This window comes from Branchiostoma lanceolatum, chromosome 1 (assembly GCF_035083965.1).
Source record: "Branchiostoma lanceolatum isolate klBraLanc5 chromosome 1, klBraLanc5.hap2, whole genome shotgun sequence".
Lineage (NCBI taxonomy): Eukaryota > Metazoa > Chordata > Leptocardii > Amphioxiformes > Branchiostomatidae > Branchiostoma > Branchiostoma lanceolatum.
This window is the reverse complement of record NC_089722.1, coordinates 28,481,523-28,501,935: the sequence shown is the minus strand read 5'-3', so window position 1 is coordinate 28,501,935 and position 20,413 is coordinate 28,481,523. Positions and strand designations below refer to the sequence as shown.

Sequence of the window (20,413 nt, the reverse complement as noted above, 5' to 3'; positions counted from 1 at the left end):
ATGTAAACTTTACTTTTGGGACCGCACCTGTAAGCAGCGACACCTAGAGCTGCAATGCAAAGTGAACCAGAATTGCCCTGAGGAAGAGGACAGACGGTCACCAAAACGTCGATCGAATAAAACACTTTGTTTTGTACAAAGAATCTTTTTATTCAATGCAACATTTCAAATTTCCTATCGATTCTGATTCCGCCTCATACTCGTATCTATCATCCCACGAACATAAACAAAATGATGTTCTTTATTCCCATCCAAGGAAATGATAACCGCTGCCGACGTTTCCATGACGGTCTGTCATCTTCTTCCGGGCGATAAGGACTGGTTCACTTTACACTGCAGCTAGATGGCGCTGCTAACAATGCAGGCCCAAACGCAAAGTACTAGTTGTCTCACACATAGATATTGTTACACAAAATGATGTTCGTTTGATAATTGCGTCCGAATTTGAGACCGTCCCGACACTCCAGGCAGCCGTCCTTCTCTCCCCACCCATCGATCACTCGGAGACGACACTCTCCCCCGTCGCTGTAGGGTCTGTAAATTTCTCTCCTAGTAATAATCGAACTTTTAACCCCCAAAACCACCCTTCAAACTCAACAGATCGAATGAATGGGATAAAAGATGTTCTGGAGAGAAATAATCGATGCAAACTCAAACGCGGAGTGGTACATGTATATCGACCTGTCAGTCGGTCGATTGAGAACGAAATCGTGCAAATAACCGTGAAACATCAGTCATAATCAATATTGGGTCCCAGACCCACATATCAAGTCCGTGTGTAGGCATTGAAGAGGAGAAGTGGCGCATCTTCGCCATTCTCAACGGGCATATCGTATGTCTATGGCATTCATCATAGACATACTGTATGCTGCAATCAATATGTATGAAGTATTCTGAATAAAAGATGAACTGTAACTTCCAACAGAAAAGAATGGGACTTACCAACTCGTCTCTGTCAAGAAATGAGCAATCCACCCCTTCTGTGACGGCGCGGCATGTTATGCAGATAAGACACGTGGCTCGATGAGCAGTGGATCAGTTGGAGAAAGACTATGATGCCCCCCGTCTCTGTTGAGGGATGGCTGTAGTGCCCCGATGTAGATGACGTCTTTCTGGATGCATTTAGTTGCTTCAAAACCACAACAAGGTAGTCTAAAGGAATGTCTAGAAACAGATTCATCCTTGATGGCCTTTTAAAGGCATACAAACAAAACTTTCGGTGGGCATGCCAAGCTACCAAATCAATACGACCAGTTACATGTATGTTCAAGTGCACGACAGAGCTAAAATGACATAACTACACATGCGTATGTTCCTGTTCTTCCATTAAACCTGCCAGATGTTTTCTCTTGCTGCAGAGAAATATTCCCAAATGATAAAATTTTTTTGTGTGACTGGAGAAATGTTTGTTTCCCATTGGGGATGACGCAGCGCTTGGTAAACAGTACGTAGCTAGCCTGGCACAGGGTGGTTAAATTTACACCTTACTCCTGAAGGCCCTGATAGCAGTAAAGGTAGTCCCATAGCCTTTTTGGGCCAAAGGGGCAGTGGGTTGTTATCCACTGTGTCTAGGGCATGGTATAGGAAGGCAGAGCCCAACCCTTTCCTTCCATTGCCTTTTACCTCCCCAACCAAAGTCAGGTACCCATTCCTACAACTGGGTGGAGTGACGAAAGTCGTGTGACGAGCCTTTCCCAAGGATACAACATCGGTGGCATGTTAGAGGATTCGAACCCAGGACCTCTTGGTTCTGGGCCGAACACCCTAACTGTTACGCCAACACGATGCCACTCGACTGTAGCCTGGGATCTATCCTAGTCCAGCTCTGGTTTGCTCCAATGATTGCTTCCACACAGAATATTTGCCAATGAAAGAGAGTAGCAGAGTAGCTAGAGTAGAATTGTTTCAGATAGGCGAGTAGACCTAGCCCGGTTTCCATTCTAGTAGAGCATTCTAGTAGAATGGATACCAGGCTAGGTCCACTCACCTATTTGAAAGTCCATTCTGTATGAAAATTGGCTTTTAAGTCCACATGAAAACTTAAAGGTATCTTGACCTTGTCGGACTGACCTTCATCCATTTTGCAATGGGGCATTGCTCTTCGTCACTCCACCTTTTGACATTAATATTTATCAGCTCAGACCTACGCTTTTATTGGGTAAAATCGAAATATGACAAATAAGGTTTTTCAAGTCAGCAAGTTAGTATACATACATGAATTTGCAAATCCCTACTGGAATAGCTTCAAGTCTTTATTTGTTTTTCAATGATGGAGATAACATGTCGAAGTGATGAGAATCAAGCATATGTTATATATGTGTATTCTCAAGTTTTCTGTACTCCATGTATTTGATAAAGGATTGTAACTTGCATGCATACAGATCACCATAGTCTTGTAAGTCCATCACTATAGCAGGGGATGTAAATGTACCATAACTGCATCACTACATGGTGTGACAAATACAGGTAGAATTCAGTGCAGTTTTGCCTATTTGTATTGCTGTAAGTTTGATCTGTTTCCATTGAAGTGTAGATCTGCATAGAACAGCATTTTGCTGTATGAACTGTGTGACTTTTGTTGATAACGTCTCAATGTGCTTTGTGAAAGTTTGTATTGGGTTTTGAATATTGTTCAGTTACCAGGGCTAACGCTTTGTAATAGCCTTCAGCTAGTTGGGTAGCCCTGGCTGTACTTTTTTACAGCCAAATACATAAATCAAATCAACTTAGTCAATGTAAAAAAAAAATCATTTTGGTGGTTCATGCCAAATTTTGAGGAGAAATATGCTTGGAAAAGAATCATTCAAAAAAGACTTTTATATCATTAACAGATTGGTAATTCTATCTGCACGCTTTAACACTCCTGTATAAAACTTTACCCAATGCTTGCAAATCATACAAATCTCCAACCTTTTCATCATTCTGAATACAGCCTTGCTTCAAACAGGTTTCTGCTTAATATTGCTCATATGTGTTTTCCCTTGTACTATATGAGTGGGTGTAAAGGCAGACTGAGAAGTGGTATTGATCCGCTAATGCACTGCCTCAGTCTCTATAGGATTCTAACCATATCTGATGAGCAGGGAGAGTCTCAGTGTTTGTCATCTGACGTCATCGAATCCCGGTGGAGGCCTAGTGAAACCCTTTTTGAAATTGACTTTCTCAAACCCAGGGGGCGGCCTCCGAGGGTTTAGATCATGTCTCTTATCACTAGTCACAGTTCTGGCTTCATGTGTGACTTCCTTCGCAGCTGGATGATCTGATTTGTTCCATTTTCTGTCTTCTTTTTCGTTTCTGTTACCCGGTTGAGAAGGATGAGTTTGTTTCTTATCCACCACTGTGTTATGTTTATCATTTTTCTTTTCATCGTCGGCTCTTCTGCCTTCCTGTTGGCTACGGTTCTGTTGCCTTGTACGGTTTTGGGTCTTCTTTGGACGATCCCCTTCCCTGCCTTTGAATTGCTGATCGTGGTATCTTTCACTATGACATTCTGAAGATTCGGATGTGATGGTCCTGTGTTCATTTTTGGGCTCAGGGAAACCATTCTGATAACTCTTCTCGTGCCGCTCCCGGCTATCACTGGTACTGATGCCCTTCTTCTCTTGTCTCTCCCTTCTATCATTGGTTCTGATGTAGTCTTTCTCTGGTTGCTCTCTTCTATCATTGGTTCTGGTGTACTCTTTCTCTGGTCGCTCCCTTCTATCACTGGTACTGATGTCCTTTTTCTCCTGTCTCTCCCTTCTATCATTGGTTCTGATGTAGTCTTTCTCTGGTCGCTCCCTTCTATCATTGGTTCTGATGTAGTCTTTCTCTGGTCTCTCCCTTCTATCACTGGTTCTGGTGTACTCTTTCTCTGGTCGCTCCCTTCTATCACTGGTACTGATGTCCTTTTTCTCCTGTCTCTCCCTTCTATCATTGGTTCTGGTGTACTCTTTCTCTGGTCGCTCCCTTCTATCACTGGTACTGATGCCCTTCTTCTCTTGTCTCTCCCTTCTATCATTGGTTCTGATGTAGTCTTTCTCTGGTCGCTCCCTTCTATCATTGGTTCTGATGTAGTCTTTCTCTGGTCTCTCCCTTCTATCACTGGTTCTGGTGTACTCTTTCTCTGGTCGCTCCCTTCTATCACTGGTACTGATGTCCTTTTTCTCCTGTCTCTCCCTTCTATCACTGGTTCTGATGTACTCTTTCTCTGGTCGCTCTCGGCTATCTCTGGTACTGATGTCCTTCTTCTCTTGTCTCTCCCTTGTATCACTTGTACTGATGTCCTTCCTCTTTTCAGCCTCCTCTCCTTCTCTGGGCTGTACATGTCTGTTGGGCGGTGTCCTTACATCACCCCTGGCTCTGTCCGACCTGTTTGACTGATCTGAGCTTTTGTGCCCAGTTATGAATGTGATGAGCTGTTCAGGCTTGGTGAAATCATCATCTGTTTTGCTGTCTCCTTTCTTTGTCTCTCTTGGTTGATAGAACCTCTGTTCATCCCTTTTGCCTACAGGTTTTGTGTTCATGGCTTGTTTTCCCTCCTCATTCCCTCTGTCCAGTCGATCTTTCACTTCTATCTTCACCTTCTCTCCATCCCTAGGACTCTTCCTTCCTTCTCTGTACTGCCTTCTTTCCCCTCCTTTACTCCTGTCCCTCCACCCGTCCCTCGGACTGTGACGTCTCCCTTGATACCTCCCAGTCCCCCTCCCGGCAGACCTGACCTTTCTCTCACCTTCGTGTCTCTGTTGATTCTTTTCCATTTCCCCTAAAATCTTCCCGTCTCTGGGCACAAATCCTGCCGATCGTGGCTTACGATCCAACGGCCGCGATGTTTCTGTAATGTCCGTGCCAGTAGCGCCTCTCTCTCCATTACCAGTCTTACCCAGCCCTACAGTTTTTACTGCTGCCATTACCCCAATCCCTGCCATTCCTCCCTCCACATCAGTACCGGTAGGATCCTCCTGGGGCAGCTCTGTACCGACAGGAAGGACATCTGATGGCGCATCTTCCTCTGGGCGGGGAGTCTGGATTAGCACAGAGAGCAACACAAATGCATTAGAAGTGCACGGCTAATCAGAGAATTGGGAAGGATCATGAGAAAATGGTTATCTCATCAGAAAGGTAATCTTGCAACAATGAAGAACCCCTGAGGATATCTTTTCAGAATTGCTTTGCAACAACACTAGTGACTGCCTGTCATTTGAGGATTGGAATTATGACAATAGCGCAGTGTATATGGCAGTGACAAAAAACATACAACAGAGTAAAGACTGTCTAAAACATGACACCAAATTTGAAATACATGGACCAGCTTTCTGTAAACATGGAACGCAAAACATCGGCGAAAAGTCATTTTCTACACTTGGGCAACTCTACAGTTTACATGTATATACAGTATGTTGAACATCAAAACCTTAATCTTCCTTACTTACAAAGTACAGGACTGTTGAACATGATTGCCTTAAAAAGACTTTTCAAAATATGTTGTTGAATGGTACATTATGACGGTTTTCATGAGATACCACACATACAGCTATAAACTTCAGTGAAGATAAGGCCTTAGCTCGCCAGTGTGTGACATGTGTTACAAACTTTTAATGCATTCCTTGACATTTCAATGTTCTTCACAAAGGCGGGAGTTACCTCTAACTTGATGAAGAACTTGTTCCTCTCAGCTTCGAGGTCAATGATCCCTCCCTTTGACTGTTGCTTCTTGTAGACCCTGGCCATGTCAGCCTGCCACCTCATCATAGCTTTATCTGGCCTGTACTCATCCTGGAACAAAAGCACAAAAACACATGTACTTATTTTTACAATAGCATTTCTATCAATTTTCTGAGTGTCCTTATTTATGTCACACTCTTGCGAGTAATTGCTTCATACTAGGGGTGGATACCGGTTCACTGGACCTGATTTGGACTTCTACAACATTCAAGAACCGAGTCCAAAAAACCTGAAGCCAAAAACCTGAGTCCAAAAAAACCTATATATTTCTCTATTTTGTTTGATAAAAAGTGTTTTGAGTCTCCCCTCTTTCAAAAAAGGCATTTAAAACAAGTGCAATATTCAAATATCAAACACTGGTTTATCTTGAAAGTCTTCTCCCCAAGAACTTTTATAGTTGTGCATGTCAGTATGAATTCTATATACTTAATATTGGTCTAATAAAACAAAACATCAACTGGACAGGATCAGGTCCAGGTTCAGGTCCGGACCTGAACCTAAATCTCTGGACCTAAACTTGGACTTGAACCTTACTAAGCCGAACCGGTATCCACCCCTACTTCATACTGTAACTCATCTGAGGCGACCAGTAAAAGAGGTAAGTCAACTGAAACCGTACAATGTCATACAAATGTAGATATTGTGTGGGCATTACATCTGGGACTGCAGTCCATAATTGACTCCATTCATACTAATCATGGTTTTCAAAAGAGCTGGCCGTTAGCTTCCGAAGCATCTCATATTACTGGTCAATGATGACAGCATTTCCAGCTGATAGATTTACAGATTGAACATGTTGGAGATCGAAATCCAGCCATTTGTGATGATAAAGTACTTAAAACTATTACCTGACAAGCACTTCCGTCCCTCCCAGGGGAAATTAGGCTACGTTGTATGGCATTTTGTGAGTGGCAAAGTACAATCTGTCTTGGCAGCGAGTTTTGAGAACTGCTGAAGACTGCTTTAATAGCACACATAGGGGCTCTAAAATCAATATGTCAATACTTGAATGCCACTGTAGTTACCATAAATAGACACTGAAATGAACAATTTTGCAGATGGGCAGTCTGCCTCAAGCTAAGATGGCACTACTGATACCGCAATAGTGCTTTCAGGTTCATGTAGGACTGGGCAGGATGTCCTTCAATTCTTTTTAGCCTTTTCCCTTGAGATATATTTTTAATTGGTTATTGAAGCTTTTCACATGATTTCATTTAAAAACTGGTCATGTTTTCACAGAACGTTAGTTGGTTGGTTGGTTACGGTAGTTAATGAACAACATAAGCAAAATATCATAGAGGATAAGAATGATGCAATTTCAAATAGTATCTAAAATTATGTTTCAAATCAATTGATCTTTCTGTTATTGATTCATTTTTCAATTCACTGCAATTGTAACTTCCTGTCTGGACAAACATTTGAGTGTCTTGGATTTTCATAAAGACAACAACTGTCAAACTGTAAATTGGATGATATCAGCATTGGTATCATCCATGGTACTGTAAATGCAGAAATGTTCACGGTGGTTTTATGTTCGCGGTTTTCGCTGTGAACTTTCAGCGCGAACTTAAAACCACTGCAAACCTTTTTGCCCACCTATGACTATAGCGCTTCTATTGTTTCAAATGCAAACTTAAAACCACCGCGAACACTCCATTTCCTCACTACCGCAAAATAAAAAACATGCAAACTTAAATTCATTTACAGTATATCCTAATGAATTACTATTAACTCAAAAACAACATCTGGATACATTGAGGACAACTCCCTGCTGTGATCTAGAAATAGCTCACCTATGGGACAGAAAATGGAAATCATGATATTACATCTGTCAGCTGTTTTAATGCTGTGAGCTATAATTCAGTTATGATCTAACACAACTTTTGATGATTATTTCTCAAGATCAGTTTTCCCATTCAGAATAGCCTAGCTTAAAAAATGATGCTGCATGTGTGTGTGGTATCAAGTAATTGTACAAATGTATGTCATTTAGGACTGCTGCAGTTAACAACATGTATCACATTTTCAAACATACATTTTATATTTTGTTAGTTGCAAACATCCTTTCTATATCTACAAAGAAAGGCCTATATGGACTCTTACGATCCTGATATGAAAACAATAATGCCAAATTCACAAAGGAGAAAACCAGAGAAGCAGTAAGTTAAATATTTGCCTAGGCTCATAATGTAATCATTCCTACACCATGTCTATGTTGTGATTGAAAACTTTTGCTGTACAATGAGTCCCCCTGTCCATTGCTTTGCAAACTGCAGTATGAGTAGCAGTCCTGTGTCAGCTAGCGGACATGTTTAATATGTCTTAAGGCTTCCTACCTCATTGATTGCAGGTGGCTTGGCAGACAGAAGTCCAGCTAGGTCATAGTTGATTGGTTCTCGGCACATTGGGCACACAACCTACGGACATACAAGTTACATGGAACCTACAATAAGCAACACACCAATAACCTTCAAACTGTTCGTGAAATATGACATTACGGCACTTGACAAAAGTACAAGACTGGTATGCAACAACTGTACATATTCAAAGATTCCAAACTCTAAGTTTTCTATCTGTAGAATACACCTAAATCCAAAGAAATCTACATGCTCTTTTTCAGTCTATGAGTCTCTTCAACAGAAAAGAAAAAGGCATTTCATATATCTTTGGTACTCATATATCTTTTCTGTTTAGTCTCAAACACAATTATGATGATTTAACAATGCCAAAATTACCAAAAAACAACACAGAAAAACATCATGACTTCGTCTCAAGTAAGGTATAGTCTTCAACGCCTGCCAAATCCTTACCTCGTTCTGAGGCGTCTCCACCCTCCCAGGATCCACGGGTCCCTTGACTTCTGGCTCCTGGTCTAAGGTATGCTGTATGTATCTCCCCAGGCAGTGACAGTGGAAGTAGTGGTAGCACTCTGTCTTGGTGAAATCATCCATATCCTAACACACAAATTACAAAACTTCATCATCATCATCTTACAACTGGACTACTTTGATGAAGTATACTAGATAGAGTTTTTCCGGTACTTTTTGTCCTTCATGGCGAACATGAATGCAGACCCTGTGGGACCAGTGTTTCTTTTGATCATTGTCAAAAAAGTAGTACTTATCTAAACAGAACTTATTTTTCTCTATTAGGACATGACTGATTTGATCATATGGATGACATCCTCTAGGCTCCTCAAAATTGATGTGAGCGTGCACAGAAAAAAAGTTGGACCAAAAAGAAAGTTGCATTCATTATTAAAAATAAGTGGTCAGGAATGTTTTACAAATGACTAAACTTTAAGTACATGGTATATCAAACAAACAGATTTTCTCTTTTTTTTGTTCTCTCAAATTTTGTTGAAAGACTTTTGAAAACTTCACCCAGGCTCGAAATACATTTTGTGAAGGTGTAAGTTTTACAACCAAATCAGTACATTCTATGATATGAAAAGAGGCATTGTACGGCAGTAGTATCTGTTTTCCAATATTTTTTCGCAATTTACGGCATATATTTGCTCATTTGAATAACCTGGGTACCATACTCATTAGTGACCACTGGCTCAATCTTTATGCTTGCTAACAACGGTCCATGGTTAGCAAGCAAAAATCTTAAGCCAGCGGTTACTACGGAGGATGGTACTCAGGCTATGTATTGGTTACCTAGGGAGTTAGACTTGTGATGGTGTTGTGTTTTGACATATACATCAGTACTCACATTGAAGGGGTATAGGCAGATGGCACACTCGCAGCTTGGGAGGTTGTTATGAGTCAAGCTGTCTTTGGCAAACTAAAGGCAGAAATATCCAAACATTTTTGTTTACATATCATACATCCTTAAAATCAAAGCAGAAAACACAGACCATTTTAGAAAGTACTGAGATAAAGTAGCAAAATACAACTCTGCATCAATATCTCCTGAAAATGAAACATGGCCAAATTCTAATAACCTAATTTTTGTGGCATCAATTAAGTTAGGTAATGGACAAAATTGAGATTCAGTTTATCCGAGACCTAGGACTCACTACATGTCTAATTACTACTTAAGATATATGTATAATACACAGAAAATGCAGTTCACTGCTACAAATGTACTGTACTGAAATTCACTTTATCTTCATGGTAGCAAAATTTCACGGTATAAGGAAAATGGACATCTTCACCAAGCTTTAACTTCACAGTGGAAGCAATTGTGAAAAAAAGTCTGTGATGTTGTGGGGAAGGATGAGGAGCAGTAGGTATATCGTATTATACTACATGTAAGCGCTAGTTGTTGTAGAGAGATGGGAAGTTCACGGTATACAGAGGTGACAGTGAAAACAGTGAACATAAAGTTACAGCGAAAGAAACAAGAATTACAGTATCACATCATGCCAAAAATCTCTTGAATTTGAGCTGGCCGAACTAAAACATAATGTCATTAACATTACTGGTACTTACCTCTATCATTTCATATAACATAGACTCTCCTTGTCTTTCTTGGGCCATATGTTGAAGACTCTTGTACAGACTGTTATGCACAGAGTAAAAGTTAGACATCACCATTTCCTCCTTCTGAGACTTTCATTTTCTATGCAATACAACTTGAACCCTGGAAACCCTATTGATGACATGCTTTAGGTACAACAACTTGCTTTAGTTGGGTTATCATATTCTAAAAATCAGAATAAAAAGGTGTAAGAGGATCCTAACATGAGGCCAGTGGACATATCAACTGAGTTGTAGGGAATGTGTTATTCTGATGAAATATCTCTTACCTGTTGACTTGTTGCTCAGACAGACCCCGTGGGTTCTGGATGGCGACACTTGGTAACTCCTGGGGATACTTTAACAATAGAAAACATACCAAAATATGTGTTAACAATGCAATCATCAAGTATAAACTCAAAGGTGGTCTAATAAACAGAATAAAATGGTATGTATTAATATCAAAATATCTTACCCTAAGGATTTTTATTCCCCACATTAGTTAGTTTTCAAAACCCATGCCCAGGAAGAGGTGACACAAAAATATCTGAAAAAGCTCAAAGGAAAAAAAGATATCCTGCCCTATTTGATGCTGATAAGTAGAGGCAATGATGAAAACAGATGAGTGAAAAGTTACCCTATAATCACTTATGACATCCAACAATGCACATACAGCTGAAGCCAAAGCTATTACCTCACATATAAGCTGGTAAACTGCTTCTTTGGTCACCAGAAACCAGAAGGAAAAGAGGTCGTCCATATTTGACATTTAAAGAACCTTATTTAGTCGGAAACTTGTCTGAATGGAAAAGACTTGATCAAAGTGATATGTATAGCAGAGAGTACTGGAGACTAAGCTATCTGAATGCTCCAACGTATGACTATACAGTCAAACCTGTATTAGCGGTCACCTTTGCATAGCGGCCACCTGCCCATAGTGGTCACCTTTTGTCGGTCCCTTGGATTTTTCCCATTGACATAAGCATTAAGAATTAGGCTATAGCGGCCACCTGTCCAACGCGGTCGCGGCCAGACGATTTTCAGTCCCGCGAGTACAGAAACACTGTCGGTAACGGTCACGGCGCGCCGGTAGAAGCCGCATCGCCACTGCACGCCGGGTTCAAAATCTTCATTTTTTGACGCAGTTATCAAATTTATGTGGACTCAACTGGATAGGATGATAATTAAGAAACCAGAATCTTTTTATCTTTGTTAGAAAATCCATGGTTTGACGCGAAGTCAGTATAATTTTCTTCACATGGCTTGCGTTTGTACATCGTAGCAAAATTGACCATTTCTGTGCATTTCGACTGGACAAATATTACGGCAGCTTTTTGGAAAATACAACTCGTACATGTAGCTGATGTGGTAAGTTCGGGAAATGTTTGAATGCCGGCCCAATATCCGTTTTCCCCGGTGCTCAAAGTCAAAACGTGTTTCGCGCAATTTTCAAAATGGCGCTGATAGTCAGCAGCACAAAGGTCAACGGAAGACACCACTGTTTCGGAGGTATAATGCGCTAAATTTATTTTGCTGCAAAGTATCACTCTCTCTCTCTCTCTATCCAATTTAACGTCTTTTGTTCCCCATCATCTGGGGGTTAGACGTGCTTGCACATGGATGGGGAAGCCCCAGAACTCCTCATCAAGTGCAAGTCCTTTTTTGTAGCAAGAATTTTTACGGCTGGATGCCCTTCCTAACGCCAACCCAAACCCTACTGCTGGGCTTAGGACATGGGAAATGAGGATAATTACTTTACCAAAAGCTTCAAAAGAAATATGAATAATATTAATATGATGTAAAATTTGGGCTATTGCAATTTTCTGAAAAGAAAAAAAGCCATCAAAAGAGCGACCTTCTTCTGAGTACCCTATTAGCATAATGGTAGAAGCTGATAATGACAAGCGGGAAGCGAAACAACAACAGACTAAGGAAAACTATCGTCACGATTTTATGCTTCAAAACGGTCGAAAACGAACAGTAAGTGGCAACTGAGCAACATGTATTTTGTTCTTAACTAACAAGGTGGCATTTTGCTGCGAAGGACTTTGTTTCATATGATTAAAACTCGTTGGTGACGTGTGTGCCTGCAGCGAAGCAGTCGCGAAGGATCAAGAGTAGAGTATGGCGATGCTGGTCTGTACAGACATGAAGCCCGAGCAAGCCATGGATTTTGGAGTTGGCAGATACAATAATTCTTTTTTCAAGCCCATAATAGAAGTAAAAGAACAACAATCGACTTTCTAAAATGTGACTTACCTATGCAATGTTTACATGTGTACTGTACGGTGAATAAATGTATCTCAGTGGGTACTGAAAATATGTGTCACACGTGGTCAATTAATCGACATTTTCTCCATAGCGGCCACCTGTCCTTAGCGGCCAGTTTTGGCCAGTCCCTTGAGTGACCGCTATAGATGTAGGTTTGACTGTATATGTATGTGTATGTAAACTTACGTCTGTAGGTAACATGATGGACAGGGTTAGTCGTACAAACTGTGCCTCCACATTGTCTGCTGTTGCAGGGTGTAGAGTGATCTCCACTCTGCTAGGACTGCCACTGAAATAATAGATGATACATCAGTTCTGTTGTATATGTGTATATAGACAGAGAATTGCAGGGTTCTAGCCAGCGCCCATCATTCCATCATTTGACGGAATTTTGTTGCTCATGACGGACAAAAATTTTACCCAACACGCCATTTTTGTTTGTTACATTCGATATTGACTCCATGATGGCCCAAGCCTCCCCCCAAAATAAAGCTGAAAGCCTGAAACCCTTGTGTAATTTTTCACCAAAATTGTTGTCACCAAACTTAAGATTTATCTACCAGCAAAATTTGCAGGAAATAGTGTTTCAGATGGTTAAGATTTCAAAATTCTCCCAGGTGAGCATGATGCTCCACAGCATGCTCCATCAAACAAAATTGAGATGACGGGTAAAAATTTCTGGCTGACTAGAATACTGTCTTGGCTGTTGGCTGATCCTACCTGCAGGAGGGCTGAGACCGAGAATGATGTGTGTTGTATTCTTTTTATGTCATACTAACCAGATAAAACACACATTTCAATGCAAAATAGGCCAGAAGAGAAAATATGTCGTCCTCTAACAAAAAAAGAATATCAATTCCAACGTCCAAATCCAAATCAGCAGCACCCGAGACTCATGCAAAATGAGTTTGAAAAATTCTATGAAAGCCTGTGTGATACAGGAAGAAGTGTTTTTTTTTGTGTGATACTGTAAAATATAATCTGGTTCAGAACACCAGAATATCATCACTCATCAGCTCATAATGTACTTCCTGAAAAGATCCAAAAGGGCCAACTTCCTGTGCAACAAAAGATAATATGGTATGCTTCTCCATACTAAACCCATGTGGCATATGGGGTGACAAAGTGCTTCAGTAATGTGCCCATTCCATTACAGTACATTGCACTTATCGTAATAAATGAAGTTTAAAAAAGGAAATGGATTGTTGCTTTGAATTCACCTGTCACCATGTTCTACCTGTAGCTCATCCAGGTAAATGGACTCCAGAATTTCTAGTTCCACCTGCAAGGTGCTACAGAAGAGAACAAACATAAAAGGATGTTTATAACAGCACAGGATAGAGTAGAGCTCCTTGAGTAGATCTAGAGTTGATCATTTCAGCCAGATAGGAAGATCTCATCCAGTTGAGGCCGCTCATCCAATTACTGAACTGTCATTCCCTACTTGTGTGGACACTACACATGTACAGATGGGGCCATTCCTCCATTTATTAAGCGACATCCAATTTTTCTGGAATTGAACACATTTCACTCTTTGTGATGCTTTTGTTTTCGATTAAAATCTATAAAACCTTAGTACTATAGTAGCAAGATGAGGGAAAAAGACAGGTGTAAGTATTACTATGAGCTTGAAGCAAATAATAACCCTAAAAAATTACTACAAATCTCACTTATGGCATTGTGGGGACAAAGTACATCCAAGGAGGTTATATATAACCTACTTGGTACATTTAATCTCGAAATTGAGTCTCTCCACTCTACTTTACTCTCCAATATTGTACAATTTGCGAATTTATACAATTTATTTCATTATGGGGGAGGGGGGGCTTACTTTGGATACCACAGAATCTGCATCTTCATAATTTACATAACATAGAGTTACCACAAAAGGTACTATTTCCTACACACAATAATGACAAGGCAACATCTGGTGAAAGCTGTTGTACTGGAAAGATAGAAATCATCAAGAAATCTGTGATTGCATAACACCCGGAACACGTAGATCGATTTTTTTCATAACTCGGCGGTGTGTCAACAGCAAAAACCTTTGAAGTTAGCACTCAGTTATTATCTTGAAATAGACTATATGGGTACAAGTACGTGCAAACCATTTCTTAAGGTGTATATTTGGAGGATAAAGTGAAATTTTAACGGAACTTTACCTGTTTTCCATACATTCTGCCAAACACTCCGCCATCTTGCCGGTAACTCGAATTGTAGGTCAGAGGTCATGAGCGGACAGTGACCCAAAAGGCAAAATGCTTTTTCAGCCAAATTCTACAAACCAGTCGTTGGTTCTGTTCTTAATACATTCTGGATTCTGTTAAACTGTCTATGATATTGATGAAAACTCTCCAAATGTGTTATAAAAGACGTTTTTCTGTAAAAATTGTTGGAAAAGTTTTGGACGCATGCGCGGAAGTTATTTGTGGGTGGTTCGAACCGCCATGTTTGTGTGAGTCGGACTTCCTCATCATTCTCCGCACAGTTTCACCACCGCCGGCATTCCGGCTATTTCCTGCTTAAATCGGACTTCTTAGCCATCTTTCCTTGGTGATCACTTAAAGACTTACTCCAGCGGGCTATAGCAGAGTCTGGTTTGGCGAGATTTGGAAGAGAAGTAGCAGAAAAGGGGGAGGTGTGCAAACAAAAGTTCAAGCCAAGATGGCAGCAAACTTCGACTCCAGAGATAAGAATCAGTGGTACTTTGGCGGCATCACCCGCGATGAGACGGAACGTTTACTGCTCGGGAGGATGCACGGGTTGTTCCTGGTCAGGGACAGTCGGACTAGGCCCGGGGATTACGTGTTGTCGGTAGGTTTTTCAGTGTTTGTTTCGTTGTTTACTTTGGCGTGAGAAAATTATGCAAGCGCAGAGCCACTGACTGAGCTCTTGATCCAACAGGCGGTTTTGTGATCGTCTGAAAGTCGTCTGTGACTCTGAGCACGTCTCAAAAATGAGACTGTTCTTTAAGTGTTCTTATCAGGGACTCCAAATCTAAAAGTGATCCTTTTTTCTTCTTGTCAGTGTATTGTATGATTCTTGAAAAGAAAAGAAAATCTGGTATTTAAACGAAATCTGGTAGATGATTTTTGTCTAGGGATATTTGAAAATCTCTAATTCACAAATATAGATGGTACCAATAAAAAGTGTCCAGGCTACTTAGAGCCCATTTCCTGCTTTCAGTATTTTTTCTACTTCCCATTTCATATGTATGATTTAGTACAACCTTGTACTTGGGGTCCTGCCATTGAAAACAAGCTATTATTGCTCACTTCCTGTAGTGAAAACAAATATGTAGTGTAATGTGCATGATAAGTGAATGTGTCAACATATGGGGGATTACTGACTGAGGATATGAAGGAGACGTCCTTGTCAAAACAGTTATTTTTCAACACTTTCAAATACTGCTGTGGTAAAATTGTTCTGGTATGAGTGATTTGAGTTGGTAATAGTACAACTAGTACTAGTAGACCTACATGTGTATGTATTCAATCAAACTTGTTATTCTGATTACTATGTCAAAGCCAGAAAAGAAAACAATTTACTATTTAGATATCTGAGAGAAAGTATTTTTTGTACTTTCACATAATGGACATGTAGTTGCCTTTGGCAACTTTTTAGTCACTCATAGGAAGTATTTGAAGCCTCTTGCTACAAAAAAGACTTGCACTTGCTGAGGAGTTCTGGGGCTTCCCCATCCATGTGCAAGCACGTCCAACCCCCATATGTTGGGGAACAAAAGACGTTAAATTGGATAGAGAGAGAGAGAGATTGGACAGCCTTATATAAACTTAACATTCTTGCACAGGAAGAATGTTGTTATAATCACTTGTGTTGCTAAGCATGTAAGCCTCAAAGAAATATACCCAACCTTTAACTGCAGTCTAGGAGTTTACCTTGGATAGAAAGTGAAGGCTACGAGTAAGGATTGGTATCCAGACAATGTCAGGAAAGGGAAACCAAGCAATTAATTACTGCAACCATTACTGAAGACCAATTTACCTATTGTCTACGTGTTGTCTAAGTTTGACCATTGTTATCTCTGACAATAGGATTTCATTAAACCTGAATACACATTGTCACATTCACAATGGCTTCCCAATTATTTTGAAATGTTGGGTAAAACCAAGGAGGTTACAAAATAGATTTTTTAACCTCCTTGGTAAAACTTGATGTAATCGGATTGCGTTTTTCCTGTACGTACGGTAATATCAATATTTAGAGACAGGTGAGTAACCAAGGTGTGGTTTCCATTTTTATGTGACGTAATGACTTTCACAACAGCCTGACCTGTCTATTTATAGACTTGATAAACCAGACTATATTATGTCCCTACCTGACCGGTATTACATATCAAAAGGTATCCCTTAGGCTACACTACTATACAAAGGAGTTGACGTCATTTGGACATACCACTAAGCTCAACTATACGAAGCGCTCCACATACAGTAAGGGGCTTCCTTTGTAACTTGCTTAGGGTTCATAAACCTACGGTCACAATATGCCAGTGAAAGAACAATTTTTCTTTCTGAGAAGTATTAGTAGAATATGCAAATGTATGTTTTTGGCCTTTTCTTTGAATTTTTTTTCCAAGACCACAACAATTCTGGGTGTGTCTGGTATTGTCAGCATTTGACATGTATCAGGTGGCCGCATCTTATTGTGACTAAACTTTGATGGAATGTCAGGCATTCCCCTGGCAGAATTACTGGCTACTCAGCACACACAGGAACCAGAGTAGACAAACAAATATCCCTGTCACAGACAACACATCACCACTAAACAAATGTGCTGGCACAAACAAGTGGGGACAAGACGGATGGTCCTTGGTGTCCCCACTTCTTTAGATGACAAACATTGAGTAAAAAGAAATCCCAGTCTTTCATTATAGGTGATCATTCGCTAGTGCAGACCCTTGTAGTACTTGTAGTGTCTAGTGGCACACAGGGCAGAAATTTCCTCGCTGTTTCAGTAGCAGGGTACAGTATATTTTTACAGGCAGGGGTTGCTAACCCTTCCCCTTTATGTGCTCCCCTAACACCAGACCCTTACATTACGTCCTTTCTGAAAGCAAGTGCAGCGCCAACCGACATGTTCTGCCCAGGATTGAGCCAGGTCTCCCCATTGGAACCAGGAGCTATAGCCCAAAGGGACATCCCTAGGTGATCATTACATGGTCATTATTTTCTCACTCTGGGGAGATGTGAAAACCTTCCTGGTAGGAAGCACAGGGGCTCACAATACCAGGCCTTCCTTCATATTGATAAATGGGACTGAAAAAGTTTCATCCTTGTAGATGGAACCAAACTCATTATCCCAAAGCAAGCCAGGTTGTGCTGGTTTGTATCTCAGCTCATTACTCAGCAGTGATAATTCAAACATTGTGGTGAGAAGGTCAGTCCTGAGTTCAGGTGACATGACAGCTGGTACAGGAGAGCTTCTCCTCAGACAGGAAACAGATGCTATCACTTAGCAGCTCTTCCCTTCTGAGAAGACCATCTTTTGATTTGAGTGAGGAGTCACTGCTTTCCCTGGGTGAAGTCATGATCCAGCAGAAACATGTTGAAAGCATCAGGCTGTCAAAGGTGATTTTGTATGTTTTGGTGCCCTGTTAAACCTCTAAATAGGCTATACTCTTGTAATGCCTTTCAGGGGACAAGTTACTATGAGAAGTAAGAAATATTAGTAGCATCTGATATTAATGTATACCCTGAAGTTGCCTTACAATTCCCCTTTTGTTTTTACAGGTGAGTGAAAACAACAGAGTAAGTCACTACATCATCAACAAACAACCAAATGGCTTTGAAATTGGTGACCAGGATTTTGTAGACCTCCCATCTCTTCTGGACTTCTACAAGATTCACTATCTGGACACCACAACATTGACGGAACCTTGTCCGAAGAACGCCCCGGCCCCCCCACAGATAAACACACCCCCTCCAATCATCCCGCAGCAACCGTTGTACGAGAGAACAACCCTGCAGGTGGAACAGGTACGCGGTCTGTACGACTTCCCAGGAAACGATCCCGAGGATCTGCCCTTCAAGAAGGGAGAAGTTCTAACCGTTGTCAAAAAGGACGAGGATGAGTGGTGGACCGCCCGCAACAAGTCGGGACGGGAGGGTCAGATCCCCCGGCCATACGTGGAGAGGTTCACCCCCACGGAGGGGACGCCGCGCTATGGACAGCTGAACATTCCGGTGAAAGCTCGCGTGATACAGCAGAGGATACCAAATGCGTACGATCAGACTGCGCTGAAGCTTGAGGTCGGAGACATTGTCACGGTTACAAAAAGAAACCTTAATGGCCAGTGGGAGGGTGAACTTGATGGTAAGGTGGGACATTTTCCTTTCACACACGTGAAAGTCATCGATCCAAACGACCCAGACGACAACGAGGTACCATCGTGAACATGGACACTTCATCAGAAACTAGTTACCAGAAGTGACTGCCAGTTTATGGATATACACAATGTATTTAATCTGTTGATAATCTACTGGTACGTCTCAAATGCCAATTACAGCAAAGTTTGTATTAATACAAGCAATACTTCAGTCATATTCATATCAATGTTGTGAATAGTGTCAAGAGAATTGTTGAGAATTATGTATGTAAGAAATTTTACAAGTAACATGTACATAAGTGATATGTAAGCTCTCTCATGATTATTTCAGATACCTAATAATATCTGATTCAAGAAAATATAATATCCCATAGGTTACTTAAATTCATACCTTTATGTATGATTGTATGAGAAAAGAGTTAATGTTTCTATATAATGAAAGTCATTATATGGGCTTTTTTTGTCACTGTGAAGTATATGATGTACACTTGGGACTCGGAATAGACTTGTAACAGAATATTTCTATTATCAGATACATGTAGTATCAACTTGCTTGCTATGTCATGTATGTAGTCTTAGAAGGTAGCGTACTGTGAACTCTTCCCAAACTAGCAAGAGGCTGTAATGACTTTAGCTACCTCATAATCAAATGGTAAGCAAGAAGTTTCCTGTTTTATCACACAAAGTGTTCTCATAATGCTTGGAAGGATTATGTTAGGGTGCTAAGTCCACTATCCATTTCTCTGTACAGATTTTGGCATTCTCTTCCTTTTGAAGTGTACAAAGATGACTAGACTTGAACCTCATTACAAAATAGAAATAGTCACTTCACTATTTTCTCCGTCTGTTTGACTCTACCCCCTAGTACACATGTAAGTATTCATAACAATACAGTCAGTCTGTTCAGTAGACATGCTGTTGTGTTTTTTGGCAATCAGACAATGATGAAGTACATTTGTGATTGGATGTCATGGGAGAGGTCTCACTCAATGGGAGAGATTCTTGGAGGCGGGGTTCAATCTTGCACAGTGTTGACAGATTTGTGAAGCCCTTCCACCCCTTGAATACTTTCCAACTAGACAATGGGCGCTTTCCTGCGCTCCCGTTTGTGCCCCCCTTGTACTTTTCAAACGCTGGCAACAGGACGGCATTGTTGTGTTAATACTGAGTAATTTAATTAAACTCCGTGCCTGCCTTTCAATACCTCTTGTGAAAGAGGAGGCCAAGGGTCACCAGAGGTCATAGTCAAATTGCTGGAGATCTCAGTAAATCTGGCAGAGGTGACACCTTTGCTGGGAAAATAACAGTGTTTACTTCAGCCAAGCCTCTGGGTGGTGTGATGGGATTATATTACTAAAACAAGAATGTGGTTGGCATTTCAATGGTGGTAATCTTGGTCCTTTATATTAGCATTCAAGACCATGGCTGGACTGTGACAAGGTCAAAATTACTCAAAGCTGTTCGTGGCCGTTTTCAACATAAATGTGTGCAGTAGTTCTTTGACTTGGTCCCCAAAAATTACTTTGTATTATGTATTTCTTTAGAAAATATAAAGGAATTAAAGACTACCCTTGTTCATCAATATACATGTAATACAGGTACACTTTCTATGTAAAATTGAGTTGTC

At 40.7% G+C, this 20,413-nt stretch overlaps 2 protein-coding genes across 2 annotated transcripts; one reads left to right on the top strand and one right to left on the bottom strand.

Annotated features, from left to right (window-relative positions):
• Positions 1 to 2,234: 2,234 nt before the first annotated feature.
• LOC136446775 (protein starmaker-like) lies at positions 2,235 to 14,717 on the bottom strand. Its single transcript, XM_066445340.1, has 10 exons — positions 14,603 to 14,717; positions 13,661 to 13,732; positions 12,627 to 12,729; positions 10,460 to 10,527; positions 10,143 to 10,212; positions 9,421 to 9,492; positions 8,514 to 8,657; positions 8,040 to 8,120; positions 5,623 to 5,754; positions 2,235 to 5,003 (listed from the first exon to the last, which is right to left on the bottom strand). The coding sequence occupies exons 1-10, from the start codon at positions 14,635 to 14,637 to the stop codon at positions 3,102 to 3,104; spliced, it is 2,679 nt and encodes an 892-aa protein (XP_066301437.1). The 5' UTR covers positions 14,638 to 14,717; the 3' UTR covers positions 2,235 to 3,101.
• A 129-nt stretch (positions 14,718 to 14,846) lies between these two features.
• Positions 14,847 to 19,697, top strand: LOC136446788 (crk-like protein). Its single transcript, XM_066445366.1, has 2 exons — positions 14,847 to 15,254; positions 18,191 to 19,697. Exons 1-2 carry the CDS (start codon positions 15,105 to 15,107, stop codon positions 18,851 to 18,853), a joined length of 813 nt encoding a protein of 270 aa, XP_066301463.1. The 5' UTR covers positions 14,847 to 15,104; the 3' UTR covers positions 18,854 to 19,697.
• Positions 19,698 to 20,413: the final 716 nt, after the last annotated feature.

Coding starts and splice junctions, on each gene's coding strand:
- LOC136446775 (XM_066445340.1), bottom strand. CDS start 14,637: ATGGCGGAGTGTTTGGCAGAATGTATGGAAAACAG. Junction 12,730..13,660: donor CAGGTAGAACATGGTGACAG/GTGAATTCAAAG, acceptor CTATTATTTCAG/TGGCAGTCCTAGCAGAGTGG. Junction 10,528..12,626: donor CCATCATGTTACCTACAGAC/GTAAGTTTACAT, acceptor CTATTGTTAAAG/TATCCCCAGGAGTTACCAAG.
- LOC136446788 (XM_066445366.1), top strand. CDS start 15,105: ATGGCAGCAAACTTCGACTCCAGAGATAAGAATCAGTGGTACTTTGGC. Junction 15,255..18,190: donor CCGGGGATTACGTGTTGTCG/GTAGGTTTTTCA, acceptor TTGTTTTTACAG/GTGAGTGAAAACAACAGAGT.